The sequence below is a fragment of the Hippocampus bargibanti genome, linkage group LG18 (assembly GCF_051943395.1).
Source record: "Hippocampus bargibanti isolate YZ-2025 linkage group LG18, ASM5194339v1, whole genome shotgun sequence".
NCBI classification, from domain to species: Eukaryota; Metazoa; Chordata; class Actinopteri; order Syngnathiformes; family Syngnathidae; genus Hippocampus; species Hippocampus bargibanti.
In genome coordinates, this window is record NC_142751.1 from 7,036,603 (window position 1) to 7,060,882 (window position 24,280).

Below are 24,280 nucleotides of genomic sequence, written 5' to 3' on the forward strand. Positions count from 1 at the left end.
TTGGAAACTTTTAGATACTTATATATTATATATTTTTTTTCATTCATTGAAGGTGCACATTATAGTCACTTGCGCCTTATACAGTAAAGTCTCGTTATATCGATATCGGATATATCGATAGTCCCGGTTATATCGATACTATTTCTATGCACGCACGGAGAAAATTACATGCAAACAGGGTCGGATATATCGATAGTCCCGGTTATATCGATATTTTTTCGGACTCCCTTGAATATCGATATAACGAGACTTTACTGTATATGGAAACAGTTTGATAATACACCATTCATTGGGGGTGCGCTTTATAATCCGGTGTACATTATACACCGGAAAATATGGTACACTTTGCATACTTGGACACTTCTAAGCATAATTATAGGGTTAAGTACATCATTGTTTAATACAGTATAGCTTACAACATTCAACCTCAATCCCTTGTCAAGATGCATGTCGAACTTTGAGCATCTCCTTTCGTACAATCACAGTTTGGTCAAAAATGTAAAAATAATGTCGGTTAAAAAAAAAACACAGATGGATTAAAGGTGAGAAGGGAGAGTTGTGATTGATTTTAATCTGCCAAGCTTGACTCTTTTAGGAATTTGCCGGGAAATACAACACGCACGCACGCACACGCACACACACGCACACTCACAAATTCACTGATTGATCTGAGCCTGTGCCACATGGAGCATATAGCACTCAAACCTCAGCGGCCATCAAACCCGCACTAAGCAGAGGCGCTCTTCCATCCTGCTTCTCTTGAGCTCTGATTGGTTGTCTCTGGGGGCATCCACCCGAAGACGCTGCCTGTCTGCTCACTGATAGGCTTAATCCATGGTGAGTTTAACACACTTTGGTGTATCTCACCTGAATGGACTACACACTTACAGTGCACGAAGCCCCCTTGGCCCCCTCTAAAAATCTCATACATCGGTAATATACTGAGCTCTTCAATATGACACGCTCTTTTAACTGTGACTTTGATTCCATTGCTTTGCTAAACTCACCTTCCTTCGGTTGAGAAAGAAAGTTGTCTTTTCTGCCAAAACTGGTAATTGACAATACGACTTGATTGATGCCGATTGATCCCTAGCTACATTTAAATAAAATCATCAACAATAATTAGATTAGATTAGATTAGCTTTTATTTGTCTACCAGTGGAGAAATTTATGTTTCACTTGCAAATTTATGTTTCACTGCAGCAAACTGCAGTAAAGGCAGGCCCTCTCGCGGCTCCATCCTGAAGTCCATGACTGTAAAGGGTCCTTGAGAGTTTTGAAGGGCACTTGGAAATAAATATATTGTTTGTTAAATGTATTATTATTATTATTTATTATACACCGTCTTTGTTGTATTAAGCAGTAGTAGATGAAAGAGAAGAGGATCAAAGCCTTCTTTACACCAATGAATCAGTGATGTCATGGTGGAATGAACCATTGACGAAAGAGATTGTCTCACATCTCCTGTCCCACGTAAATCCGCTTCAATTCCAAGCCGTGACAGTTCCTCATACGCATCGGTGCTCTGCTATGTGATGAAAGTCACATTGGCAACTATGAAACACTTGTATCTTCTTTTTCAGTGTACTGCTGTAATAAAAAAAAATACCAGCAGGAGCTAGTACTTAGCTATCACTTTTAGACATTTAGACAGTTCATACACACCGAACATACGCATGGGAATAAAATATTCTAACCAGAGGAATCCGCTTAGGCATGGCGCCCAAATGTCGTTTCTGCATTTTCATTCCAGTCTCCTCAGTGGTTTTTTGCCTCATTCGATCAGTCTGTCCTTTTCCATGCCAATTCCCATGAAGTCTATTGTATTTCTCTCTGCGTCCACCCCATCTCGTACTTCACCTGTCTCTGTCTTGAAATGGAAAGATGGATTGGTGCTGTTGGCATACAGTGCTGTGTGTGTATGTGTGTGTGTATGTGTGTGTGCGCGTGTGTGTGTGTGTGTGTGTGTGTGTGTGTGTGTGTGTGTGTGTGTGTGTGTGTGTGTGTGTGTGTGTGTGTGTGTGTGTGTGTGTGTGTGTGTATGTGTGTGCATGTGTGTGTGTGTGTGTGTGTGTGTGTGTGTGTGTGTGATAAATGAGAGCCGTCTACCGGAGAGAAGGTGGGTACAATCGTCATGGCAGTGTATGGGTTTATGTTTTCATGTGCTCCGAGAAGAGATGTAGAGGACGGTGGGGGAAATTGAGCCTAAGCTGGAAGGAATGATGGACAGATGATGACAAAGGAAGAGTTGGACAAGGTGAAAGAGACAAACTGTCCATGGTGTTCTTTCTCTGGACAATTATCTGCGTCGTAAATGTCAAAATACTGTAAGTCCCCACAGGGGTCCATTCATCATGAATGGTGGCATTTTGAAACATTCATGAGAGCTGATTGGAAATTGAGGTTTTTTTCTTTTGTTGTTGTTGGGCTTCTTTTGTACCGCACTACAGTTTTTCAAAATACCGTAAGACAATTTCAAAATGGTCATTTACAATAGTCTTGCAAATAACCAAAATTCAATTTGAACTCATCTTGTCTACTAATAATAATAATAATAATAATAATAATAATAATAATAATAATAATAATAATAATAATACATTTTATTTGAAGCGCCTTTCAAAACACCCAAGGACACTTTACAATAAAAACAATAAAACAAAACACATAACAATAAAACCATAAGTAAAATGATACATAATAAAATAGCAGATAGAACTATACATTGAAAGCAATTTTAAACAAGTGGGTTTTGAGGTGAGCCTTGAAAATAGGGAGGGAGTCAATATTACGGATGTTGGTTGGAAGTGAATTCCAAAGTTTGGGAGCAGAGCGGCTGAAAGCTCTGCATCCCATCGTGGTGAGACAGGCAGAGGGCACATAGAGGTGAAGGGAGGATGAGGATCTGAGGGACCGAGAGGGAACAGAGATTTGACCTCGCAGACGACTTCAAACACATAATTCTTGAATACGCTCATAAGCTATATGCCGCCTACGTTTGACAGTTAATCTTGATGCATGAATAGTGAGACCTTCACTCTTTGCAGCCATCCTGATCAAGCCTTTATCCACTAAGTCCTTAACATTGATTTACCTTCACTACAATTCGTCTGTGTAAGCTCTCAGTCGTACAGGAGTGGTCCATCGATGAGAAGGTTTCTTCAGCCGTCATCTGTACAAAAGTGAAGGTTTCGGACGTTTCACCTCCTATCCAAGAGGCTTCGTCAGCGAACTAAAGTCTGACTGGTCGTATCGGCCCCATTTATATATCCCTAATGTCCAGACCTGGTGGCGCCGGACCCAGCTATGATAGGTCCCTACTCTCAGGTTGGGGGGGGGCGAGGGACCCCCCCCTGTGGCCCCACTGATTGTTCCTACATTCCTGACTAACGATTGGCCTATTACCCCCACTCCCCCCGGTATCACCTCATCAGCATAACGACCCTCATCAGCATTGCGAAAGTTGCCTAACCTGTTTTGCCTGAGCAACCATGTAGGAACAATCAGTGGGGCCACAGGGGGGGGTCCCTCGCCCCCCCCCAACCTGAGAGTAGGGACCTATCATAGCTGGGTCCGGCGCCACCAGGTCTGGACATTAGGGATATATAAATGGGGCCGATACGACCAGTCAGACTTTAGTTCGCTGACGAAGCCTCTTGGATAGGAGGCGAAACGTCCGAAACCTTCACTTTTGTACAGATGACGGCTGAAGAAACCTTCTCATCGCTTCACTACAATTGCATACGGAAACAGGAGCAGGGAAGAAAGTAAAAAGCGTGTTTTGTAGGCCCTATAAATTAACATGTATCAATCTGTTGCTTGTTTACACTCTCTGTGACGTTCACTCCTTCCTTCTTCCCTTTGTCTGCTTCCTCCGACCACAGTCCTGCTCTAATTACCGACCGGCTGTTAATGTGACATTTCACTGCTCTAACGAACAGCCCATTATGGCCGACTGATGTTTTGTCAATAGATATTGAGTCATTTGAATCTAGAGCTTACCTTTAAATAAAGATGTCCACCAAGACGAATGGACCTCAGTGGAGACTACTCTCACTTTTTCTTCACTGATGTTACAGAGAAGAGCTGCAATTGAGTCTCCAACCATCTTAAATGTATCAGAATCAGAAAACCTTTAATCGTCCCACAAGGGGGAAATTTATATGTAAACACACAAAAAAAAAAGACTTTATAATCAGATTCAGCTCAAACCCAACGTCCACCTTCATCATTATGCATTATGCAGCATTATGGTATCTTGCTGTGTGTTCTAGGTTTTTGTTTTTTGTTAGTTTTTTATTTTGTTCGTTTGAGAAGGGAATATGCATACAGTGATACCTTGGTTTTCGAACTTAATTGGTTCCCAGAAAGTGTGTGTAAGGCAATGTGTGTATTCTAAACATTAATTTCCCATAGGAAACCATTAAAATGAGAATAATCTGTTCCAAGGTCCCCATAAAACATAATTTTAAAATAAATAAGCCTTAAAACTGCACATAATATACCGTATTTTATGTGTAATAAATGTGGTATGGTATTGTAATTAAAAAAATAAACTGTACTGTGTCATTTTATTTACTTGTGTGATTGGTCGTTGATGGCTTGATGGAATGGATATATTTTTGCATAAAGTGTCTCAAGGAGCTCTGGGTTGTAGATCTTAGAAGTTGTGATATTGCAACAGCAACAGATGCAGGCAGACACACTAGAAACTTCATTAATAGCCGGTTCCCTTGCTTGTATGATGTCTTCAAATTGTACAGATGGCTTGTGCGGGTTATTTGTGGAGCCTTATTGATGGGATATTTTAACCTTGCAGTCTACACTCTGCCTTAGAACTGTCAATAAAGTTGAAACGAGTCCAAATGTCACTGTTTTCTATCCATTTTCTCACATTTCACTTTTGTTTTTTGTTTCAAGCTCTATCGTCTCCCTTTCGTGTGTGTGTGTGTTTCTGTTTCTGTAACCCCTCCTCCCACTCACTGCTGCGTGTGTCCCCTACCTCCTCTACCACGGATCTTGACCAATCACGTGCGGCTTTAACCGAAAATTGGGGGCAGGGAATAGAGGGAAAAAAAGCCGGCTGCCATTTCCAGCTTTGTACACTTCAGAGATCCAGCTCCAAGAACCGGGTCGTTCGTGGACATCATTCATTCTGGCGCTCCGTGTGTCTGGCGTACTGTGTCCGTGTCATATGCCAAGATTATATTCTCACGAATTTAATGTTCGTTAGGCGAAAAGTTCATTAGCTAAAGTGTTTGTAAACCGAGGTATCACTGTACATATTAACATGAGAGGCTAGATTATTACCAGCGGTGATCTTTTACCCTATGACTCCCACATCACACTCCTTCCCTAAAGGCTTCCCTCACAGTCACCCATCCGGTGTTTATCGTTGATTATCGGTATATGTGAAACGAATAACACTCTGGAGCTCACATTGATTTGCTGTCAGAAGCCGGAGTGCAATTAACTTGGCAAATGAATGTTTGCATATTTTACACACACACACACACACACGCACGCACACACACACACGACAATGGCATTCCGTGAAATCGCCTCTTGTATAACGAGCGTATTAGTTATAATTGCATTGTTTCACATTGATTGAATTATGTATGAAAAGATTCAGCTGATCTTAAGCTCTCTCTCTCTCACACACACACGCACACACACTATCTCTCTCTCTCTCTCTCTCTCTCTCTCTCTCTCTCTCTCTCTCTCTCTCTCTCTCTCTCTCTCTCTCTCTCTCTCTCTCTCTCTCTCTCTCTCTCTCTCTCTCTCTCTCTCTCTCTCTCTCTCTCTCTCTCTCTCTCTCTCTCTCTCTCTCTCTCTCTCTCTCTCTCTCTCTCTCTCTCTCTCTCTCTCACACACACACACACACACAAATTGCCAGCAATTCACAAATGACCAACAAGTTATTAGCTGCCATGAAAACACGTCCATGTTATTTACCCTAAAGAATAGTCAATTCTGGCCTGCGGAATTGTTAAATGTGAAATGACTCAGCTCTTTTAAATGAATATACTTCTAGGATTTGAATTTCGGATGAAGCAAATGTACAAAAATGCCGCCGAAAAGTCTAATTAACCTTTCTTGGTCATCCAAATTCTGCTTTTCAAACATACATAATTATGTGGATATTGAATGTATGCAGCAATTTAAACCTTTTTTTCCAGATAAAAAACTGAATCGTTTTTGAGCAACAACTTCCTCCAGTTCTCTGATGATTACTTAATGAGCCAATGTGTACATTAATGACTGATTGTGATAAATGGAGTGCATCTGTGAGTGATCAAGTCTCAGCACAAATGCACCTGCTCCATGATGATAAATCGAGTACACGCATCCATAAAAGACGAATGTTGAATGAAATGCAAAATATCATCTGATATAATATATACCTCTTCGCATTGAATATGTATTTACTTTTTTTATTGAATGTTGCAGGTTCTGGTGTTTTCCCTGCCTTATTTTGGCGACTCCCTTCTCTGCCAAGGCTCTGAGTTCCTCTAAGCGATATGTACAGGCAGTCAGTCACCTAGGAGATAGACGAGCTCAGTGGCTTATGTGTGTTTGGTGGGGGTGTTATTGAGGCTTGGGGAATAGTTTTTGGAACCTTAATGGTCAGTGGGGTTCCCACAGAGACTGGCTCATATGTCAGGTCAGCTATGAAATGACCTCCAGCTCACTTGATCCTCTGCGGGCATGTTGTGTCTCTACTCCCGCCCCCGTTTACCTTTTTTTCAATTATAAAATGGTAATTTTATTGCAGTATTCTAGGTCATTGTAATCTTAATGGAAGTGTTTCTTCATGGAAGCCTGAAAACAAAGCATATAAATCATTGTTTAAAGGCCGAGATGCATGGATGGATGCATGGCTTGAGGAGCCTGCGATAAGAAGAAAGCAGCGTCAGCGCAGAGCGCCGATGCGTATTTGGAACTGTCGCGGCTTGGAATTGAAGCGGATTTATGTGGGACAGGAGATGTGAGACTATGTCTTTTCGTCAATGGATGCTACATCTTCGTGTTTGCTTTCAACATTTAGCTTGTAGTAGACGTACAAATTCCACCATGACGTCCCTGATCCACTGCTGAGATGGATGCTTTGATCCTCTCCTCTTTCAACTAGAACTGTTTCATGTCATCACAAAGAGGGTACAGCAAGTCCTGAAGAATGAATGACTCTGTGTCTTTGTGTTGTCATATTTGTTATTTTTTCAAAATTTTGTTTTCCCAAGATGGCGGCGCGTGAACACGCAGCGGCTCCCCTCTCCCGGCAAATTGGCATTTTCATGTTTATGTTTGTTAAAGTAATTATAAGTGCCTTGCATGCTGGGTCCGAGAGGACAGTAATTTCATCTGTGCTGTATGGCATGCATATTAGCATATTTGCCAATAAAGCTGACTTTGACTTTGACTTTGACTTTTGAGACAAACTTCATTTTCACCCAAAAGTCTAAAGTTTCATTCGTAAAAAAACTGCATTGTTTTTTAGCCTTGAGTCAACCTAACACAGATTTTAGTCGAGAGAACCTGACGATTGTGAGACAGACTTGCTAACTAGAAGCCTGTATGACTAGAAATCTTATACAATGTGAATAAATTGTATTCTCTGTTGACATAGTAATTTTCAGTGTTTGACTATCTCAGGTAAGGCCCTGACCTTCCTGCTACTGCAGCCCCCCAGCCCAAAGTTGCCACCACACAGCACGATCCGTCGCACCGCCATCGATCTGATCGGCCGAGGGTTCACCGTGTGGGAGCCGTACATGGACGTGTCTGCCGTACTCATGGGACTGCTGGAACTCTGTGCGGATGCTGAGAAGCAGCTGGTCAAGTGAGTCCTTGCTGAAATTCCCCTTGATCACATTCGGATAAAATGCATTTGTATTCCGAGCTTCCCAACCGGGGGAGAATTACTTTATCATCCATGAATTCCACACAGTTTCACACCTTTTGCTCTCCAATGTGCTTTATATTGGAACTGTATAGTGCCACTTAGCAGTTTTTTTGACGACGATACTAGTGCAGCGTGTTCTACCGGAAACAAATTCCTTGTGTGTTCTACATACTTGGCAATAAAGATGATTCTGATTCTGATTCTCATATTTGTACGGAGAAGTTAATTGTGCTGATTTTGACTTATTCGCTGCCGTTCCCGAATGTATTTATAGAATAGAAAAGTGTGACCTGTAGCGCCATTCCCGAATTTGTTCGGGTTTCGGTTTTTCTAGCAGGGGGGTCCCGATAGTCAGACCTCTGGCAATGTTTTCCCCTTCCATGAGGGGACAGCATATGCATTTTGTCCATGTTAGTGCTTTGTTACAGCTTCCGCTGTTGATAAAGGTATATAAATCAATATTATTGTATTGTATTTTGTACAGCCGCCCCCATTTCAATCTCCGAAAAGTTCCATATAGTTTGGGAATTAACTCTTGTTTCTGATGAAGAAAGAGCGTCTAAGGTTTCTTACGCTGAATTGAATGTTTTGGAGAGTTTTGAAAGCGCTTAGAAATTATTATTATTATTATTAAAACTCAATATTCTGTGGGTTCTGCAACTTGAGTAAAAACGACAAAAGCCCTGAAACTGAGTGAATACATTTTTGCACATCGTCTGGCAGTGAATGAGTTAATGTGTTTTCATTCATTCATATTGAGGTTTTATATTTGTTGATCAATGTCCATCGTGCATTCTGTTCGTCTTATATCCCTCACTTTTTGGAGTAGTGTTTATCCCGATATAGAGAGGTATTGCAAAATGTGCACATTTCCCCATTGTGGGATGAATAAAGGTTTTCTGATTCTGATTCTCATCTGAAAAGACAGCATCATGGGTTATGTCTGGTATGGTGTATGTTGTTAGAGTATTGTACTGAATAATAATGTGAAAATCTGCTCACCAGCACTAGAGCAACATTGATCTGACACTAAAATCGGAGATTGAGGCTTTAATTTGATTGCAGGCATTACCGTGACGGTTCATTGTCTGCATTGCACTGACATGTCACCCATTTTCTGCCTTTATCCATCTCAGTTAAATGACCACTTCCTAAAATGAAGCATGCGTTCAAGGAAACATTCATCGGTCGCTGAACAAATGTGCCGACTCAACTGATGTGAGTCTGTCAAGTACAATTTGGGATTTTTGCGGTGCAGAGAGATGATTGCTCGAGAGCATGCCAATCATCTTCGGGTACACTGGCCTTCTCCTACATTGCACATCCCTGTAAAGTTTTTCTGAAGACTCCAAATTGTTTGTAGGTTTGTCCCCGCAAATGTCCAACCAATAAAGGATAAACCAAGCCTATCGCCTAAAATAATATCGGCTCCGCCTCACCCAAGGCCCTGAAGAGGATAATAGATAGAAAAGACGGTTTTCGAGATGGTTTTCGACCATAACCCATTCCAGAAACCTGTATGAAAACCGAAACATTTCCCATTCTAATCAACGTAATCAATGTCTGCTTCTTTTATCGTGATCGAACAATCCAAACACGCCTGCGCGCACAGGAATTATCCACGAGGATAATGAGTCGGTCACAATAATATACGCAACGTATGTAACAGACGTATAAGAAAGCGGAGGAGAGCAGAGTGCTGCATTCAGGTGCGGCTAGTTTGATTAAAATTTTTGGTCGAAAATTAGTCGAGAACCGAGACGTTTGAAAACTGAGGTTTGACTGTAAATAAAAAGTTCAGTCGGAAATCCAATGCATTGGAAAAAGCCTCATCGCATATCAGGTGCATCAAACATGAGATATGTGTGCATGTCGAAAATCGAAAACAAGTCTGTATGAACTGATTTTATTAAGACTGAAATTTGAGTTGCTTTAGACTGGCTTGGATGATGGATATGTCTGCTGCGCGTTGGCTGCGAGTGTGTGTGCGACCACACAGAAGAGCAAGAAACAATGTTTGCGGCGTCGATTTGAAGGTGACGACAGTTCCAGTTGTGAGGAATTAAAGAAAAAAATAAATATCCCAAGAAAAATATGCACATACTGTAACTTGCTGCCAACATGTATTGTCATGAGTCTGACATATTTATTATGATTATAAACCTCACCCTGTACATTTTTAAAGAACAAAAAATTGTACATGAGCCGCACCTGTCTGTAAACGTGCCTTAATTGAAGCTTGAGATATTTATAAAGAAATATGGTACACATATTTTTTTTTTAATAATATACCTTGACTTTTCTTTCAAAACAGTGCCTGTAACGTGGAGTAACACAGCAGAGATACGGTTGTAACACACCCCTAACCGGGCTGGTTTAAAAGCATTCCGGTAAAAGTCACTGAGACACGGCAGTAACACAGCAGCAACACATTAGCACAGGGCTAGGTACAAAAACATACCAAGAAGACAGACACGGAAGAAACACGTGTGCACTCACTATCAGGGCTGGTTACAAAAACATAGCAGGTCACTGAGAGCCATTCTCATCTTGCTACTGTGCACTGAAACCATGGAAATCTTCCTCCTGTGTGTCAGATTGGAATCCCGTCAGCTTGTGCTGTCCTCTCCACCACAGAGCACACTGGCTTTTTGAAACCTGTTGGTGGTGGTTGATTTTTTTTTTCACGCTGCTCCACGCTGTCGAGATCCACTGGCAGACTTATGCAAAAGTTGATCTTCGCATACGGCCAGTTTTGGTAAACGATTTTTCGCTGATGGTCATCCAAGCCTCCCATTCAACTCGGGGGGCGTGTGTGTTTAAATGCACAATTCACACGCAAAGTTACATTGAACTTGCGTCTTCCTTGGCACATATATTCATCTTGTCTCACTCTTACCTTTAGTAATTGAGTGGCCGTTAGAAAAAACTGCATAAATTAGCCGCATCACTGCATAAGCCGCATGGTTGAAAGTTTGTGACAAAAAGTCACAATCTATAGTCCGGAAATTATGGTAATTAATTATGGATAAACAGACTCCCACTTCTCCACTTGCTTTTTGTGTTTTATTTCAAGTTGTAGAATAGAAATATGATCCATCCGGTCGGCATGATGTATTTTATTACAAATGTTATCATTTTGTTTTAAAAAACATACAGATGTTTCTTTGGAGTGTGAGGGGTGTTCTTTGGCCCTGCTTTGCTATAACCATTCGCACAGTTGAAGTCGCGAAGGGAGAAGGCAGCATTTGAGGAGCCGAATGGATAACGGGCTGAAAGGAAGTGCGGGCGCACACAGAATCTAGTATTTCCATGCAGCTGAATCGCAGTGAGGCTCTTTGTCCCTGTTGCACACTACTAGACATCAATACACTTCTTACAGAGCGCCTTGTGTGAGACTGCGAGAGAAAGTGATAATCCTTTTTTCAATTTGTACAGAATGGGGAAGAGCCCCCGTTGTGGGAGACTTGCACACATTTTATACATTTTCAATACCAGAACACTTCGACAGACCACCACTTTACCTGCTGTGTTCATTTCTTTATCCCCCTCCCAAAAAAGAAAAGAATGATTGAAAAAAAAAAATTACACTGGTAAGACCATGCGACATGAAATTAAAGCACAGAGAGAAACCACACGGTCACATTTTAAAATACCATAAATTCGGGAAAAAAATACAGTAATAGCATCTAAAATGCCCAAAACACGCAGTATATTTTTATTCAAATGCAAAACACCAATAAAAATGACTTAAAGTGTCCAAAATCTGCAAAAAATTGAGCTGCGAATTGGGCATTTTCAGAAAGCCCCCGCCCCCAGTTTGTGACGTCATGCCAAGACTTCTTGCATTGCTGGAGAATCAAAACAATGGCTTCAGATTCGGAGAATATGCTTTCTTGTTACACATCCAGTGATGAATATGATTAAAATAGTTTTGAAGAGGAAAGCATACATGTTTGCAATCTATTAAATAATTTATTCCGTGCCATTTTGAGGTAACATTGGGGGCAAATGTCTAACCTAAAAAGAGGCAGAAAATGGCCACCGAGCTCCTGTGAGGAATGAATCAGCCCATTTCCACAGGCTGATAAATTCCTTACATGGAGCTTGGATGCCCTCTTCTGGCTCTTTCTGGTGCAACACGAGGTTTTCAGACCAAACAAGCATTGACGTGATGAAGGACTGCTACAATGTGTCCTTTTTTTTCGGTCAGGGGCGTTCCTTCAGTGACGTCATGTACGGACTCATCACCAATTCAAAAACAAGACTTCCGGAATAGTCAGTCTTAAAACGTAAAATATGGCTATATGCGGTGGAATCTTTGTAAAATATGCTAGTAATAAGTAGAAGTCATTTGAAGCCATTTTACAGATTATGGACACAACTTGTCCGGAGACGTCGTTTGTCCTTCAATTGGTTCCAAGAAAGTGTGTGTCATGCGAAAAGTTCGTCTGCCAACCATTTACTTCCCATAAACCATTAAAAATGAGAATAATCCGTTTTCAGGTCCCCATAAAACATAATTTTCTACTAAATAAAGCCTTAAAACTACACAAAATATACATTATTTTAGGTATAATAAATGTGTGATTGTATTGTCATTAAAGTGCTCTATAATAAAGTTGTTTTATTTACCTTTGTGATGGTCGTTGATGTAGTTGCCTCTTGATGATATCCGAGTAAAGTGGTCGTGCTTTCTCGGCGATAATACCCTTACACACTGTCCCCTGCTAGCTGCTTTTCATTAATCCAAATCAACCGAAGTTTTTCAACCTCTTCTATTGCCTGAGACCGTTGCTCAGACCAGTGTTTTTCAACCTCTTTGTGAACCAGGGCACATTTTTTTACATGGCATTGGATACTTTCTCACGGCACACCTGACAATCTCTCCCGCACACTAGTGTGCCGCGGCACAGTGGTTGAAAATCACTGTCTTAGACAACACAGAAACACCCTTAGCCGCACGCAGCAATGGTTGACTTAGCATATTGGTACTGGGATGCTAAGTCACACAAACGCACACCTCGTTTGTGTTTTATGATGATCTCCTTCTTCTGCTCGACTGTAATTTTCTTTTGTGTCCTCTTCAGCTTAACACGAGCCTGTGGTGGGGTCTTTTTCGGTCCCAAAAAAAGCAAACTTGGCAAAAGTATCGATAACAAACCACGTCTGCACTGGGTGCACTGGAAGAAAGTGGGTGTGGAAAACTAGTCCACTAGCCACAGTGGCGCTGTTAGACCGTGTGGTTTGGTGTTCTTCCACTGAAAACTAATACACCAGCCATTGTGGCGCTCCGTGTGTTTCCCGAATGCTAGTTTGTATGCCAAGATTATATTCTCGCAAATTTAATGTTCGTAAACCGTTTGTAAACCGAGGTATCACTGTATTTGTAATTGCATTCTGAGTAGTTTTATGCTAAATGATTTCTGGTTTCATTCATATTTTTTGAGTTGATGTGAGACTAATCAATTGGTCACTCAGCTGTTCCTCGCTCTGTGTTAGCTTGGCAGCCTCATACAAGAGATTCAAAACTAAATTACATGTTGATGGGCCCCAAAATGATTTGACCCTCTTATTTCACGACACCAGAAAGCCTACCGGCCTGTAATTTGCTCAAAAAGTCAAACATTTAACCTGTCAAGTCGGTGTGGTGTTAATTTCTGAGTGCGGAGACTCAAACAATGTGACTGATGTTATTAGCTGCTTCCTCACACGTAACAATCAATAGTCCTCTTCTATCCCTATGTGAGTGTGTGTGTGGTGGTGGGGGGGGGTGAGTTTATTTAGGGGAGTACTCGTTGAGTGGATAATCTCATTGTTGTATTGGCTGTCAAAGCACAAGACAAACTGTTCTTATGAACTCAAGTAAAATGGCTGTTTGTGATTCCAGTGCATCACAAATTCTGAGTGTGTCAAGCAGCAACTGTAATTAGAATGTCCAGTTGTTGTTTCACTGGTCACTTTGCACCTCCCACGGAGCACGTCAAAGGGGTCGAGTTAATAACATTTTCGTTCTGATGTTCATCGGCATTTGCTCAAATAAAATTTAAAAAAAAAGAATGAATCTCAAAATAATTGCTGGCATTTGCATTATCAAGCCAAATTCGTTTGGACATACTCCAATATTGTTGTAAGGCGTGAGTAGTAACACCCCATCTCGTGTGTGTGCGTACGGGTATGTTACACTTAACGATAATTCAGATTATTTCATTACATGTACTTAATGTTGGTCATTAACCTCATTGGTTTTCAGTTCAATTAGCTGCATGCACTCGTGTCTTATATCAACATCGTGACTGCTTCCAATTACAGCCACCGCTATAAATGAAATTAAACATTTCAACATGGCTAATTTATGGCGAACATATTACTCCCCTTAATCTGTGCCTGTGATCTGTAATCAGTGGAGATGAATCGTGCAAGTCCTTCCCCTTCTCTGACTCCCTCTCTCCCCGTTCGCGCCCTTTCTGTCCTCCCTGACTCACTCATTTGTTAACAAGGCCTTGCGCGCCCCTCCTTTGCCTTTTTCCCCCGTCTGTCACTCACATAGACTTGGAGAAATGAGGGGCCAGCTGTTTGTATGTGTGTGTGTGTGTGTGCGTGTCCGCGTGTCCTGTTGCATTGTGGGAGTCCATTATGCCGTTTTCTGGTGAATAGCTGCCATTGACTCAGCCTTGACATTATAAGCTACCCACTAATCTCTTCACCTCATATATTTGTAAATTTCTCTCTCTCTCTCTCTCTCTCTCTCTCTCTCTCTCTCTCTCTCTCTCTCTCTCTCTCTCTCTCTCTCTCTCTCTCTCTCTCTCTCTCTCTCTCTCTCTCTCTCTCTCTCTTACTGTCTGACTAAGTTGAAAAAAAACATGAGGAATTAAAAAAAACCACTTGCCACACCCCACCGCATTTCACTGGGCAGCAATTATATCCTTGTTTAGTTTTGAAATTTTCCGGCCAGCCTGGTCTTACTTCCCCCACAAATAATGGTGGTTAACTAAAATTACACTTTTTGGAGGGTGGGGGGAGGCTCCTTCCGTTTCCAGAATGCTTTGCATGGTGTAATGCATCACGCATTAATTTTGACTTAGTTTTATGAAGTTACAAGGGCATTCATTCTGATTATGTGTTTGTGTTACCAATAGTTGATTGTTTGTCACATTTAACACATTTGTGTGACTTATGTGGGATTGTTTTCTTTTTCTTTTTTTCAACACGCCATGACTTGAGATTTTGTGTAAAATATTCACATCTGGTTTCATTGCCTTAAAAAAACGCTGTGAATGGTTAGCGCACATAAAGGTGAATAGAATTGTCCATCCATAATCGGAGAGATCAGGATTTTTTTTCCCCATCTTTGTTGTCTCAATTAAGGTGAAAAATTATGTTCTGGTATTACTATTTCATTAAAAACTCGATTTCTCTCTCTCTGTCTGCAGTATTACCATGGGTTTGCCGCTCAACCCACCAGCAGATTCGGCACGCTCAGCTCGACATGCCCTGTCGCTTATTGCGACTGCTCGGCCGCCGGCCTTCATCACCACAATTGCAAGAGAGGTGAGAGCAGTGCCTGAAGATTTTCTACTATCTTTGTACTGTCCATGTTAAGTGCTTTGTTACAACTACAGCTGTTGTTAAAGTGCTATATAAATGAATATGTACTGTATTGTTTTGTATTTCCAGTCGAATTTGAGTTTTGAATTCAAGTAGTTCCATGTGCCTGTTCGTAGCCTGAAACATGAACTAAGATCATGTTTCCCATTGAAATGAATGGCAATGCAATGAATCCGGTCCAGGCTTCGTGCGAGGACGGCTGCATGATAATGTGATTACGCTGACATTAACCGGTTTTTGTCTTAGTGAGACGCGAATTTTCGTTTAATAACACGCTGTAACTGACATTTTTCATTCAAGGTCCCACTGTATGAAAAAAAACACATTTTATGTGTTCACCTAGGAAAAGAAATACTTGAAATAAATGTGTTCATATTTTTGCAGGTCCATCGATACAATGCAGCCCAGGCTAACTCTCAGTCACAACAGAACGTTCACACCACCACTCTGGCCCGAGCCAAGACTGAAATATTGAGAGTGATTGATATCCTGGTAGAGAAGATGCCTGGAGATGTTGTAGACTTGCTCGTTGAGGTAATTGTGTTAACATTAAGCAATAACAATCCGTACAAGATGACTAGATTGTTCATTTCATGGTCGCTAACATCCATCTTCTCCCCATCTCATGATTGTCTTCCTAAGGTGATGGATATCATCATGTACTGTATCGAAGGTTCTCTAGTAAAGAAGAAAGGGCTGCAAGAGTGTTTTCCTGCTATTTGCAAGTAAGTGACTAGAGAATATAGAAAGCATTTGTTTCACTGTCATTTTCCTAGTCTTAATGTTTGATTTGACCGCTTTAGATTCTACATGGTGGGTTACTGCGACCGCAGTTACCGCATTGCTGTCGGTGCTCGACAAGGTTCAGTGGCCCTCTACGATGTACGCACTGGAAAATGCCAGGTATGTAAATGGCAACTCCCTTCCCCCAAATCTTCAGTCTTCAAATGCTGTAATGCTTCCATGTTTATAAATTATCTGATGTTAAGGGCAAAAAAAAATTTTTATTTATGTATTTTTTTTTTTTTTTTTTTTTTTTTTTTTTTGCTTTATCAAGTTCTTGACTTTTTGACATTCTGTTCCTGTGGCCTGCTACCTTTTTTTCCGATAGGAAACCGGTGGATGCAGATCAGATCAATTATTTTGTTATACATCCACTGGAATTGTGTATCCATCTCTTTTGATATCACGTATTATTGTTGAGGGGATGAAGCAATGAAAAAGAGGGATTGGGGGGTGTTAAATATGACAAACGAAACCTAAACGGAAGTGAAAAGATTGAGGGGAAAAACTTGATTAAGAGGGTTTTAAAAGACTGAGATCAAATCGGAAGGCTAAAAAAAACTACCGTTTCGCTCTACGCAACGGGAATTTAATATAAAGGTGAGAACTGGGTAAAACTATAAGATTTTCATTTCAGCGCGATATTACATTTTTTCTTCTCTATAACCACAGATGGTCCATATTTTCGTGGTCTTGGGCGCCCAAGGCGACATGCCTTAATCTCATCGAATGGCAGTTTTTTTCTAATCCCAGATATAGGCCAGTGTCGGGATGGAGATTTCTGTGTGGGCCGTTATTGTGTTACACACCTTTCATCTGTTGGGACACTTTATTTGGTTACTCACGTTGCCGTGTTGCTTTATTTCGCCTTGCGAATTCTGGCAGCGAATGGCAGCATGCTGCCCCTCGCCTGATGGAATTATCTTGCTCAAAGCAAAACACTTAGTGTCAAGAAAAAAAAGAGATTTTCTGCTTTGTCACAATGCAATTTCAACAAGGGCCACAATGTCTTCTTTGTCCTGTCTTTATGAACACAAAACAGAATTTATCGGCGGGTGAAGTACAGGCATTGAGACGGCATCTAAAACCAAAAGAAATGACTATTTCAACCATTCACTGATTGATACTCAAAGTAGAGTAATCCCCTGTTTATCGCGATGAATGGGGACCAGAACCACCCGCGATATGTGAATATCCATAAAGTGGAGATGCCCCCCGACCCATCCCCTGGGCCATGTGATGCTTCTCTCTCTCTCTCTCTCTCTCTCTCTCTCTCTCTCTCTCTCTCTCTCTCTCTCTCTCTCTCTCTCTCTCTCTCTCTCTCTCTCTCTCTCTCTCTCTCTCTCTCTCTCTCTCTCTCTCTCTCTCTCTCTCTCTCTCTCTCTCTCTCTTTCATTCTCTATCTCTCTTGCTTGAGTGTCAACACTTACCCCTGCCACACATACACATGCACACACACACCCACTAACACGAAATGGCAATCACTGATCAAGGCAAGCACTTGATTAGACTGATCAAACGTCAGCGCTGGGAACCAATCAAGCTACAGCCATGTACAAAACCTCTGCATCGTTTTTTTTTCCTGAAAAAAAATCTGTGATGCACTGAAACTGCGATAAGTGAACCGTGAAGTAGCGGGGCATCACTGTATTCAATGTCCTCTTCTCAAGTGACTTTCTTCCGAATATTATAGTTTACTTTTCAGATCTATGACTTCCTCTCTATTTCTGTCTAGAATATCCACGGTCATAAGGGTCCAATCACAGCGGTGTCGTTTGCCCCCGATGGCCGTTACCTGGCAACCTACTCGAACGCTGACAGTCACATCTCCTTCTGGCAGGTAAACAAGAATCACCCATTTCCTATTCTCTGTACATGGAAAAAAACGTTTTACATGTATGTATTTTATGTACAATAAGTGTTCAATGACCACCCACAAATGTCCAAATTCCATGAAAATGTTCATAATACTATTGTATAAATACATGTACAGTAAAGTCTCGTTATATCGATATTCAAGGGAGTCCAAAAAATATCGATATAACCGGGACTATCGATTTATCCGACCCTGTTTGCATGTAATTTTCTCCGTGCGTGCATAGAAATAGTATCGATATAACCGGGACTATCGCTATATCCGATATCGATATAACGAGACTTTACTGTATTTGTTTTTTAATAAGTTTCAAATGTTGACTATTGTGTGTAGCGCTTTGTCCGGGATTAGCAATCGATAACTGGCTTGAACAGCTATGTGATGGAAGAGTCTAATTGAGGTCTGATTGGCTGGTGGGACTCCTTGTGGGGCCAATGAGCAGTAAATGTCTCAAGATGATGCAGACAAATGTCCAGATCTCCAGTGATATCTGATCATCTGAGCATTTATGTCACTTGTCACTTGGTCAAAAACATCTTTAAATGGATGACAAGATCGTAGCAGTGGGTTTCATTTGAGCCTTGCACCTGAGTGGCAGTATACAAGTGGTTATTATATATTACAATATATAACAATATATTATGAACAAGAGATAATATATTGTACAATATATGGATTGAAATTATAAACTAGAAATGTGCAGATATGCCCTGGAAAGGAGAGGAATGAAGATCAGTCGCAGCAAGACGGAATATATGTGTATGAATGAGAGGGATCCAAGTGCAAGAGTGATGATACAGGGAGAAGAGATAAAGAAGGTGGATGATTTTAAGCACTTGGGGTCAACTGTCCAGAGCAATGGAGAGTGTGGAAAGGAGGTGAAGAAGCGTGTCCAGGCAGGCTGGAGCGGCTGGAGAAAAATGTCAGGTGTGATGTATGATAGGAGGGTTTCAGCTAGGATGAAAGGAAAAGTGTATAAAACAGTGGGGAGACCAGCCATGATGTTTGGACTGGAGACAGTGCCACTGAAGAAAAGACAGGAAGCAGAGCTGGAGGTGGCGGATCTGAAGATGTTGAGGTTTTCTTTGGGAGTGACCAGGTTGGATAGGATCAGGACTGAGTACATTAGAGGCACAACTCATATTAGAGGCTTTGCAGAAAAGAGAGACCAGACTGAGATGGTTTGGACATGTCCAGAGGAGACAGAGTGACTATATCGAGAGAAGGATGCTGAGCCTTGAACTGCCAGGCAGGAGACCGAGAGGAAGACCGACGAGGAGGTTTATGGATGTGGTCAAAGAGGACATGAAGGTTGCTGGTGTGAGAGAAGAGGATGCACAAAACCGGGATAGATGGAGGACATTGATTCGTTGTGGCGACCCCTGAAAAGGGAGAAGCCGAAAGGAAAAGAAGAAGAAGATATGTATTGAAATTATATAATAAATGAATTTAAAATATAAAATATATGGAGAAATGACATTGGATACAATATATTACAGTATACAGGTAACATCTGACTTACGACCAGCTTGACTTACGACCGCCCGTACTTACGACCACGACCTCCATTTTGAACATTTTAATTCCACACCTGGCACTGCAACGCGCTAGCAGGCCAACATGTTTGACAATTTTGGTCAGCCAGCCAGCATGTCACTCTCGCACAGAAATCGACCGTGTGATGGCACCAGAAGGGGGAGTTTGCGAGTCATTTAGCCTGTGAGTCTCAACATTTTGAATGGGTTTCCACTTGTGACCATTTTGACTTACAACCGTTTGGTTGGAACGGAACTCGGTCGTAAGTCGATGTTACCTGTATTATAAAATATTAGTTGTGTATTGGAAAATATATTTTTGTTTCATAAGGGTATGTTACACGGTCCCCAAAAAAATGCACACTGCTTTAACTCGCTGGCTGCTTTGGTAAAGAGATGACACGTTATGTCCATGTTTATTATATTCACCGGCGGGGTTTTTGCCCAATCCAGATGAACACCAGTCTGCTGGGAAGCATCGGGATGTTGAATTCAGCCCCACAGCTGCGCTGCATTAAGACCTACCAGGTTCCTCCAGTGCAGCCGGCATCCCCCGGCTCCCAGAACCACTTGAAGCTGGCCCGCCTTATCTGGACCTCCAACCGTAATGTCATCCTGATGGCACATGATGGCAAGGAACACCGCTTCATGGTTTAAAAAGAGGATTTGACTGCCGTGAAGTTGATCTCCAATTTTTGGAGACATCACATCAACGTGGAGCATGAAGGTTTTGCGTGTGTGTGTGTGTGTGTGTGTGTCTGTGTGTGTGTGTGTGTGTGCGTGTGTGTGTGTGTGTGTGTGTGTGTGTGTGTGTGTGTGTGTGTGTGTGTGTGTGTGTGTGTGTGTGTGTGTGTGTGTGTGTGTGTGTGTGTGTGTGTGTATATGGCTGAAAAAACGAGGCTAAAACTCTGATTTACATTCATGTCGTTTTAGTAATTTATAGCTTCTAGTCATTCCTAATTATTTGTGCATATTTCTCCTTCGTTGGAGTCAGGAGTGGTCCATGCATTTTTTTCTCTTTTTTATTTATTGGATGTCAGCCTGTATTATGTAAACAACTTAGGTGTTGTTTATTCTATGAAAGTTGTTTATTTTATGCCGGATAAATCATTTTTCTTGACATCTGTGAACGAGACACGCTTGCGAGTGGGCGCCATCAAAATAGGGGTGTGATTGTGCAACCATGTCGTCAGCCGTTGCCTCGGATGTTGTTACGCCTCCTTTTGGGGAGGAGAATGGATCAGCTTGTAGTGTGGTCCTTCCTCTCTTGAATTCGGGTAAAAGATGGCCCCACTTGCTTTCAACAGGTCATGTTAATGTGACGATAAGTTAACATGTGTCCTTCCGCGTAGATGCATCGTCCGAATGAGAAAACATTTCTAAGTATTACTGTTAATTGCACATTTCACCACACGCAATCAAAAACAAAACAAAGCAGCTCTCCCTCTTGGAATCACTGGAAGACATTAAATCCAAGCTCCTTTACCGTTCCAACTTTTTTGTTCTTTGTCCATATTAACGGACTTCAAATAAATACATTTAACAGTGGGAGTACTAGCTAAAGGCATGATTTTAAAATAAAATAGATAAATACTTCTGGATGCTAAGACGTTTGCGATCTGCCGTTTTATTATGCTGATAACACGCTTCCCCAATCCCCAATTTTCTTCATTCTGCTGAATGAAATCCCAGCATGTTGAGTATTAGTCTCCGATCTTACGTAAAATGTCGTTTAGTAAAAATCTTGCATACCTTCTTTGTCTCTTGTGGCGTATGTGACTGACTGGCTGAATCCCTGCATGGCAATGACCTCTTCTGGTCATCCATGTTCAAGCAAACAAACATACTCATTTGACAAGAGGTTTACAATGAAAAGAGCCTTCCATCATATCTCTTGTCACTTACCAATGTAGCTTTACGCTTTGCACACTTGCTGCTTCATGCTGCTACCCCCCAACTGAAACATGACATTGATACAAACTGAAAATCGTGCCGTTGTTGGGTGCCTGATTGGAAAAAAAAAACTGCAAATTTTTGTGTAATTATCCCAGCTGCTGATTGGCTTCGCATCTCACCCTGTCTGATGAAGCATATGAAAAAAAGCTAGCAAATCGTCATTACCGTTTGGACCTTTTTGCTTCATGCAGTATGGAGAAAGATGTAAATATTTGCAAGGGGATGTGGATATGATCTATTTCTAATGTGATAGGCCTGTGAATACATTTGAGCTGTCATCTCATTTAGGCGATGAGAATTTAATTTGGGGGAAAATTTCTAGTTGTGTTTACCATTTATACCTCCACTCTTCCAATAGTCCTTTAATTTTTCCCTCTGTTTTGAGTCATTTTTTCCCATGGTGGTGTCAGAAAGCTTCTAACACTGATCCGCACCTGTAAACACAAGTGTCAAAGCTTTTCACAAGTTTCTTGTCAGCTTTGACGAAAAAAGAAAAAAGAATATCCAATAGCTCATCTCACCCCTCTTGAGACTTCCTCACCAGTACAGTGGATACAAAACGTGTGTGCATTGCTCTTTTTTGAATGCTTTGCGATTAATTAAATTGAATTTGAGGGGGAGAGAAGGGCAGATGAAATACAAGGGGAGAAGGTGCACAGTAGTATATCATTTCCAAATAATTTCCACTATTAATACGACCAATAGCCTTTTCAACTAAATAGAGCATCAAAAAGATATTTCCTTTTTTTTAGGGGGGGTACTATTTTGATATCAGATATTTACAGTGTGTAGAATTTTTATATCCATTGTCATTCCAGATGGCATTGAGATCCTAATCTTGTTTTTTTTCTCCAGCATACTCAAAGCTTTAAAAGCATTTTTGCCTCTCTGGGGACAGAAGGTGAGAAAACGGAGGGCAAAGAGGGAGAGCTTAAGAGTAAGTAACTTCCTCCATCCAAAAAAAACATTTGTTAATGGAGGAAGTGAACCGAAGTCGCCTCACAGTGGCATGATGCAATGTGGTAGAAGCCTTCCGGATGGCATCACGTGACATCACATCACTTTATTTCCACTCAACCGGATTCCATTGGCAAATGTTGACAAATTCAATGCACATTTTGTATCCATTTTGCCAACTTCTTTTTCTGTGTGACAGCATCATCATTTCTGATCAATTGTCCAGGAGGGAAAAAAATACATGACCAAAACTTGCTGTCTTCCTCCTTCCCTTTCTCAGATGATTTCTGATAGAATGCAGTAAAATATGATAGCCTCCGCTCAAGAGATTTTTAAATATTTAATTTTAGTAACTCTCCCTCAGTCGCCGGAAGACAAAACGTACTATAAATTGCAGACTCATTCGAGAGCATTGTGTGATATACTGTAGCGGTGTGAATTTATGGCGTGGTGTGCTCATGTGGAGTCATGCTAGTAACTTGAGTGTATCATGTATTGCATGCGACCTCTCCAAAACACAGTTTGAATCCGCTGTGTATCAAATCAATGTAATGTGGTAAGCTGTGTTCTTGTTTTCACCATGTGACAAATAAAGATGGTACCGTAACAGACTTGTCTATTGCATCATCTATATCCATCCTAGATGCTGGTCGCTAATAGATGATGATTCATTCATTCATTCATTCATTCATCCATTCATTTGTTTGTTCATTTTCTGGACCGCTTTATCCGCACTAGGATCGCAGGTTGGTGATGGATTGGATTTAATTAGCCTTTATTAGTCTTGCAGTGGAGAAATGTACATTCTACAGCAGCAAAGTTAGGAAAGGAAGGAAGAAGTAGAAAAACAAAATACAGAGCTGCTGTAAAGGCAGCCACTCTCGTGGCGCCATCTTGAAGTAAAAAAAAACTAAATAACAAATAATGTGACACAACACAACAGACACAGACAGTCATTCAATCTTAAGCACTTTCTGCAACCTCTTTTTTGTATGAAGCAGTTCTAGATGAAAGAGGAGAGGATCAAATTGTCCTTTTCACCAGTGGATGTGCACGTCTTCTACAAGCTAAATGTTGAAAGCAAACATGAAGCCGCAGCATCCACTGACAAAAAGAGATTGTCTCGCATCTCCTATCCCATGTAAATCCGCTTCAATTCCAAGCCGCGACGGCTCCACATATGCATCGACACTCTGCGTTAACTCTCCTTTCTTCTCATTGTGGGCTCCTCAAGCCATGCATCCATCCAGTCGCAGACTGACCAACAGCACCGACATTTCCATTGAACAAAACTGTGAAAATGCTGCCCATTACAGGCGCAAAAAAAGCACAATCGCCCCAGAGCTGTCCATGGAGCCAATTCCAACCGTCCTCTGGTACACCTTGAACCGGTTACTCGCCAACTGCAGGATGATTCATTTTAATTTCTTACTCTGAATGAATGAAGCCTCATTACTCAATTGTTTTTTGTTTTTTTCCATTCTAAAGCAGACTCTAGGTTGGTCGTTAGCCCTACAATCGTGCAATTGCCGTTAAGTTGCACACTCTAAGTCACAGCTGCATTATTGCATTTTCCCAAGGTTAAAAAAAACAAAAACAAAGATGAGTAAGGATTGCTAAACGCAGGCAAGTGTCAACATGTATTGATTAGTGCACAAG

The 24,280-nt window shown here is 41.3% G+C and overlaps 1 protein-coding gene across 6 annotated transcripts in view; it reads left to right on the forward strand.

Moving 5' to 3' along the window:
• wdr7 (WD repeat domain 7) overlaps positions 1–23,230 on the forward strand; it is a 56,884-nt gene extending 33,654 nt beyond the window's left edge. For all 6 annotated transcript variants that reach the window (XM_089019915.1, XM_089019920.1, XM_089019917.1 and 3 more), the window contains 7 exons: positions 7,657–7,843; positions 15,340–15,457; positions 15,899–16,048; positions 16,157–16,239; positions 16,318–16,417; positions 18,033–18,137; positions 20,162–23,230. In XM_089019915.1, coding sequence (XP_088876041.1) covers positions 7,657–7,843; positions 15,340–15,457; positions 15,899–16,048; positions 16,157–16,239; positions 16,318–16,417; positions 18,033–18,137; positions 20,162–20,365 — 947 coding nt within the window. In that variant the 3' untranslated portion in view covers positions 20,366–23,230. The remainder of the gene's footprint in view (positions 1–7,656; positions 7,844–15,339; positions 15,458–15,898; positions 16,049–16,156; positions 16,240–16,317; positions 16,418–18,032; positions 18,138–20,161) is intronic.
• Positions 23,231–24,280: the final 1,050 nt, after the last annotated feature.